Source organism: Mus pahari, chromosome 3 (genome assembly GCF_900095145.1).
Source record: "Mus pahari chromosome 3, PAHARI_EIJ_v1.1, whole genome shotgun sequence".
Taxonomy (NCBI): Eukaryota; Metazoa; Chordata; class Mammalia; order Rodentia; family Muridae; genus Mus; species Mus pahari.
In genome coordinates, this window is record NC_034592.1 from 63,183,367 (window position 1) to 63,190,689 (window position 7,323).

General features: G+C 44.7%; 1 protein-coding gene across 5 annotated transcripts in view; it reads right to left on the reverse strand.

Annotated features, from left to right (window-relative positions):
• Positions 1-7,016, reverse strand: part of Ccdc141 (coiled-coil domain containing 141) — a 162,741-nt gene extending 155,725 nt beyond the window's left edge. For 2 of the 5 annotated variants that reach the window (XM_029536228.1, XM_021193886.2), the window contains exons 1-2: positions 6,058-6,383; positions 4,089-4,211 (exon numbers count right to left, since the gene is read on the reverse strand). In XM_029536228.1, the coding sequence (XP_029392088.1) occupies positions 4,089-4,211; positions 6,058-6,159 (225 nt within the window). In that variant the 5' untranslated portion in view covers positions 6,160-6,383. Of the gene's footprint in view, positions 1-4,088; positions 4,212-6,057; positions 6,384-6,579; positions 6,597-6,903 lie in introns of those variants that run through there. The other 3 variants (XM_029536226.1, XM_029536225.1, XM_029536227.1) reach the window with 3 other exon arrangements.
• Positions 7,017-7,323: the final 307 nt, after the last annotated feature.

Genomic DNA, 7,323 nt, shown 5'->3' on the forward strand with positions numbered 1-7,323 from the left:
CAGAAGAGGTATTGTTGGGTCCTCCGGTAGTACTATGTCCAATTTTCTGAGGAACCGCCAGACTGATTTCCAGAGTGGTTGTACAAGCTTGCAATCCTACCAGCAATGGAGGAGTGTTCCTATTTCTCCACAACCTCGCCAGCATCTGCTGTCACCTGAATTTTTCAAGGCAAATTTTAATATGAGGATTTTGGCTTTACTATTCATATGCTGTATTCACAGCACATCTGTTTCTAGATCAGCAATCAGAAATAGGATAAATATTAGCCACACGGGGACAGAGATCTCATCTGAAGCAGGAAACCACTAGACTTCTGAGAGTCAAATAAGAGGTAAAGTGGGTGGTGGTTTGTAATCCCTCCGGAGTATCCCACACCCATAACAAGGAGCTGGTGCCCAAGAGTCACTTGGCACCATAGCATTCCTTTGGACACTTAGATGCTGACGATAGCGGCATCCTAAGCAACGTCCCAGAGGACTCTCCACCCCTTCGTTTCTGCCATCGACCACTCTGGGTCCACGTGGGGACACAAAGTCAATAGTAGCCTCAGGCAGGTCTTTACCTCTTTTCCTTCCTGGATGCCTCCTTTCTCATTGGAAAGAGTTCAGTGCAGTGTGGGAATCTAGAAGCCCTGGGACTTAAACCTTTCCCACTTGATTGTTTCCTTCACTGGAAACGGGGGAGTGTTTTTTCTCTGGATACTCCAGAGAGATGCTTAAGTACATAGCTGAAGGCAAAACGAAATCCCTCAGGGCACAGACATCCGAAGCATTAAAAACACTATGGAAAATCATGTGTTCCCAACATTATCCCCTTATTCTTCCCTGTGAGGGTTTGAGATAATTTTTAATGGAAGGCACAAAATAGCTTTTCTAGTAAATGTTCACATTAGTCTGATATATTCATCATTAGCATAATTATTATGCCATTTTCCCTCTTAAAGGTAGCACATACTTCCATACAGCATTACATTTGTCTTCCCAGATCTTCTTTTTGGAAGTATAAAGGTAAGTGTTATTACCCTAATTTTTCAAATATATACCCTCACTGGAGAGGATGAGTGTTACGACCGACCAGAAAGGGCATCCCTCCCAACTCCTTACAGCCTCCCAGAACCCCTCCCAGAATCCTTTTCTCTATAATTGGAACATACTGCCAGGTCCTATACACTCAGAAAGGACTAGAATGACGCCAAATATTAAATATGATTGGCTTCTTGAACTACTAACTTCCTTTTCCTTTGAAAACCTCATATTACAATTAGCTTGATACCAACAATTTTCTGCCACAGGTTAAGTGGTGATGGCCCTGCTGGCATAATAAATAGTCAATTAGTTGGGATCCATTTGAGAGACTCAATTCTCACTATTTTTAAGTTGGAAAATGTGAAATATAATCCAAACTCCTTGACAATTCCCCATCTCTCTTTTTTAAAAGCATTAAACAAAAATTTAAATAGCAGGGTAGTTTAAAAGATGGGCCTGATAATTAAACTACTCAGGGGCTGAGATGGCTAGGTTCCTAGCAAACAGATGGGAAAGGGACGGTATGAGAAATGGCTATTCAGAGCCTATGACTAGAACCACAGGTAAAGCCAAAATGGGTTTTCATCTGAGAGCTTACGTTTTAAACCCATTTGCAGTGAGGTCGAAATGACTCCAGGATTCATGGCACATAGTGATAAACTCCAACAGACACAAGCCTCTGACCCCCGCCCTCCTTATGCAGACAAAAAGCCTGAGTTCAGAAGACTTAAGTAGCTCTTCCACAGCCTGAAGTCTGGCCTAAAAGAACCAGATATTTAGAATCTAGAGCCCCAAATGCCCCAAAAGGCAGACAGAAACTGTTAAATGGAATCCCTATTTCCATCTGAGATCCAGGGTGCTTTCAGATATCAAGGAAGAGCATTGGTCCATCTAAGGAAGTATGTCTTGTAGTGTTTTCTCAAAGATATGAGAGATGAAAAGCCATAGATCCCAGAGGCCCAATCTGCTACGAGCCACCATCGATGATTCATCAGTGAACTGGAAAGTACCAGACAGCCTGAGTTAGTGGGAACTGAGAAAGGAATGTAGTTAGGTCCAGACTACCTCCCACGGATGTTGGCAGGTGCATAGAAAGGAGATGGGGACCCATTGACTACGGGAAAGCAAACCTTAGGAATGAATGGGGAACGGTACTGGGCTTCTGGGCTTCACAGAACAGTAGGTTTAGGAATGTATTGAAGCATTTTTGTAACAGGAAGACTTTGAATTATTTGTCAAGTTACATTAGTTTATGACATGACTAAAGCCACACAAAGGTCTTTTGATTCCTGGTCCAGTGTTCTTTCACATTATAATGGTGTTTTGTTTTGGTGTTATTTCTTGTCAATGCACACAAGACTTCGTGATGACCTGGGCCTGCTCCCTTGAATGACAGCTCAGATCAGACACTAGAGTAAGGAGTTGTCACACAAGGGAGTAAGTATCAGGTTCTAGGGGCTGTCTTCTTCAATATTGGTTCATCCTCTCAGTCAGTTTTACCCAATTAATTACTTTTCCCACAGTCTATAAACTAGATGCAGTTTAGAGTTGACTCTGAGTTAGAAATCAACCATGCATTTCCGCCTAGAAACACAGAGAAGCCAGTACTATTTAAGTCTAACATCACAGAGCATCCTGACCATTTCAGGACTCTGCATCTTTATCAAGCCTCTTTGATCTTAACAAAGATATCTATTTGCTTGCATGTGCAGTGCACAACACAGAGAACTAACTGCATCCCTCTGCCCTGCTCAGAGGAAGGCAACACCGGACTTCACTCCCCACCTGTCATTGTCTTTGAAAGGTTAAGGACATTTCTTTCAGCTTGTGTTCTCTAAGTGAATCCTACACACCATGAACCAAATGCTGGGATCTGGAACCTCACAGTACAGAAAGTCATTCTCTGTCTCTCTCTCTGTCTCTCTCTCTGTCTCTCTCTCTGTCTCTCTCTCTGTCTCTCTCTGTCTCTGTCTCTGTCTCTCTCTCTCTCTCTGTCTCTCTCTCTCTCTCTCTCATCCAGTTGGCTCCCTGTAGAATTCACTGTGTAAATTAAGTGGTACCCCACCTTCATGGCCCACACTCACCCTTGTGTCCTGTCCTAGTACCCAAAGCAGACAGATATTAAACACAGAATGAAATGCACTATGACAGCTTTTAGAACAAGGGTCTGCACCTTTTCACCTTGCTCAGAACCTCACAAATGACGTAGTTGGCTTTGTTCTTACGACGCATCCCAAAACAGTGTTAACTTTACGTTCTTAACTAACTACAATTTGTTGGGTCTAATTTTACTAATAATGTCATCTGGTTTCAATAACTCTTAATATTAAGCATAAAATCAGATATTTTAAAAAAAATGATTTGTCTAGATTATTATCAGAAGGTTGGTTTAGCAACAGAAAAGTTAGCTCTGACACTATGTGTTGGTAGCTTAATGCATGGAATGAAAAGGTTGTGGAGTTTGTTTCCACCAAGATGGCCAGCGGAGGGGTTCTCCTACTGAAAAGATGGGGAAATACTGTGCCTCTGTATTTTCTATTGCATGTAGGGCAAATTTAAAAATGCAACTTGTTTTGTATTTTATTGGGCATGCATGTGCGTCCATGTGTCTGTCTGCCTGTGTGTGTGTGTTCTTGTGGAGAGAACAACTAATGTAACATGCTGAGGAGTATGTCCACCTCGTTTGAGATGGCATCTCTCACTGGCAGGTAGCTCACCAATTAGGCTGGGCCAGCCGGTCAGGTCAGCAGACTTCAGGGATCCTCCTATTTCCTGTGCTACCGCGCCTGGCCTGCCTGACAGTTTCCCATGGGCTCTAGGGATCCAACCCAGATTGTCATGTTCACAAGGCAAGCACTTGACCAACTGAGCTGTTTGTCCAGTCCTTGTTATTTCTTTCCTAGGCTGATGCTTGCGCACGACAGCAGCGGTTTTTTTTCATTCGCTAACAGCATTGGATTAAAATGGCCAAAGCAAGTCACTGCAGTGGGAACAGAGGAAGGCGAGAACCGGTCTCACCTTCCTTTGGAGCGTTGACTTTGCTGCGACACAGAGGCTCTTACCTTAAGCTTGGCCAGAAGCAGCTCATGATCTTGAAGCAGTTTTTTGGTTTCATCTTGACTGCTCCCAATTTCTAGGAGATTGGGCTTCGATTCAGCCAGTTGGAGTCGTACCCATTTGCCACACTAAAAACAAAATGTGAAGTGAACTTGTATTCTCCCTCCCCCTGCTCCTTTTCCCACCCTTTAATTTTAATTTCCAGTTACACCATGAACACTTTCTCCTTCCACAGGGATGGTCTGATGTGTTGAAACGCAACAGGTCTGATGCAAACCCGTGCTGGGTCTTCTTTTATCCCCAGAACACATTTTTTCTCATGGAGGGCAGGTTTTAATTCTTTAAAGTCTCAAATGAGAAATGTGTGCATTAGACCATCTGTTCTTCACCATCACTGGATGAATTTGCGCAAAACATCTCTAGACAGAGAACGACACTTCACACAGGTAGAGCGGGGTAAAGCTTCACTATGGACCAGACCTGGGCTTTTCCTGTCCATCAATACAGACTTTGCTCTCTCAAGAGGCTAAAGTGCCTTTTCTTTGGAGATGGCAGTGGGGTAAGGGAGCTGGAGAGGGGACCATGAGTGGCCTTTCTGAGAAACAGAATCCAGTTTATATAGTTGTTAAAGTTTGTGTGTTCGTTGTACCTCTGACTATCTCATAGGTTACTAAGTATTGTGACTCGGTCTACCAGTATTTTAAGTTTGAGAAAAAGCAATGTTTATTTTAAAAAACAAAAAGTCATAGATTTGCTTCTCTTCCATCCTTGCTGGAATCAACATGTTGCCCAAAGCATCTTTAAATCTCGTGTGCAAGTGACCTGATTGCACTGGGGAAGCCACGGTCCTTGTCATTCCCACTCACACCTAAGCTGAGGACAGGATGGGGAGTGGGGCTGAGGTGCCATTTGTTGTACAGAAGTCTCCCAGTACTGAGAACCCCCCACCCCCACCCAGCCCGCGCCTTGAGCGGGACCCTGTATTCCCTGCTTCTTCAGAGAATCTTGCTCAATGTTAAGCTCTGTTTTCTTTCTACACAGCTTCACACTACTATACAATTTTGCAGCAAGTAAATTCAATGGGCCTTGTAGCCAGGTATTTGTTTATTTGCTTGTTTGTTTGTTTTTTGTTTTGTTTTACCAGGTTTGCTTTCATTAAACCTGAATTCTTTGGGTGGCAAATCGTCTAAAGAGCAAGCTTATATTCCAGAGGATCTTTCATGATGATTTCAGTCAGAGGGGAAAAAAATCATGGGAGCCTTGTACAACCCAAAATAATGTGTGGCCATCTTTGCAAACAATTAGACATAAAACACACAGTTAAGGCCCAAGTCACTGCACTTTCCTGTTCTCAAGAGGGAGAGGCAGTTTCATACATAGTCTGTGGCAGTCGCCATCCCCCTACAGTGGGAGAAGTATTTAGTGTTGCCTTTACCAGTGAAAACCGGTTCTGGGAGGCACTTGCGGAGGCTTCTGGTGAGTCTGGTTCTCTCAAGCTCCGGACAGTGCCCCACTCTGACCCGCCTCCCCCATTCTCCATCACATCCACTCAGAAATCTCAGGCACTGTCCTGCCCACCCGACTCTCCTGGAATTCCTGAACCCTCATCCCATGCGCCTTGCCTTTAAGGACCGAACTGAAAGTGCATAGTCAAGTTTGTTCGAAGGCGCTGTGGATGGCTTTTTAAGCTGAAAAGCAAGCGGCTGCCAACTTGTTGAAACTTAGCAGTCCTTTGTCCCTGATTTAAGTGGCAAAGATCACTTGTTATTTGTCATCTGCTCTGCAGTGCATTACCCTCCTGTGCTCTCCAGCCACTCTACCAAGAGCCCCCCCCCCCCCCCCCCCGCCACGCGCACCAGCCCTGAGGAGGCCTCGCCTCTCCTCGGCGCCTCCTGGACCGTCTCCCCCCTCCCGGTCATCCCCCCCCCCCCGCCCCCAGCCACACAGACAGTGGAAAGAAAGCTGTGAGTTTACCTTGACAATAGCTATCACGATCTTGGAGTCCCCAGCGTGCACCGCTACAGAGCTGACAGTGGTGGTGGAAGCACCCACGTGGGGACTTTCTTTGCAGGACATGGCACTTTAGAAGCAGGGTTTAAACCCCGGAGCAGCCTTGGTAGTGATGCTGTCTGCTGGTCATGTCAGAAGGCTTCCACGAGGCTACCGGGGACTCTTTCAGGGAACGCGCCTGCCTCTTTTCACACTGATTGCCCGGCCAAAAGGAAAGAACAGGAAGTTAAAAATAGACAGCCCCATTGAGCTTATCGAGAGGGAGGGGGGAAAGGGGAGAGAGAGCTACACTCCACTGGCAGGCAGAGAGAGAAAGAGAGAGAGAGAGAGAGAGAGAGAGAGAGAGAGAGAGAGAGAGAGAGATCCACCCCCCTAGTATGGTAACAGAAAGTGCCAGTCATTTGAGCCATTATCTGAAACTTGAGGGACAGCTTTGAGCTCTTTGCCTATCAGCTGGTGACTGATAGCTAATGGAAAAAAACCTACATCCTGACGACCCAAATTAGTTTTGCCATCGAAACTAAACAGTTGTAACTATGGACTTTGCAACCAGAAAGTCTCTGACCCGGATACCGGTCTTTTCAAGTCTTCTTTGTGCAAAGAAACTACTAAATCTCTCTCTCTCTCTCTCTCTCTCTCTCTCTCTCTCTCTCTCTCTCTAGTTCTAGAATTTGTTTGAGTAGTTAAGTCACAAAACTGCTCAAAATAAAATCCGGTTTTCTAAAACTGAATAGGATTTTGCCAGATGAAGCCTGTGGAATGGTCCCATTTTCTCAGATTCTCCTTGGGGGTATTTTTAAAACAACTCACCCAGGATTTATCAAGAACTACACACCTTCCCGGGATTTCTCTGTGACTGTTTTCTGAACGGTAGGTATTTTCAAATTCAACCAGCAAACCAGCTGTGAGAAAGTTCAGCACTTCCATGCTTCTTGTTAACTGTAAGAGATGTGTTTTCTTTGTAGTGAACATTCTGTTTCTTTTTTGTTTGTTTTTGGCTCTGTTTTGTTTAGCCTCCTAGCTCTGTTCTGGCTTCCCACCCCCACCCCTTTCTTTGTAAATTCCCATTTCTACCTGGAGGGGAAAAAAAAAAAAAAAACTTTAGCTTCAAATCAGAGTGAGGCTCACAGATTAATCCTATTGCTAGAAGCTCGGCCCCTGTCAGAAGTTGTCTGTGGTATTAAGCAGCAGCTGTTGGATCCCTGTCAAAGAACAGCTGAAAATAACACC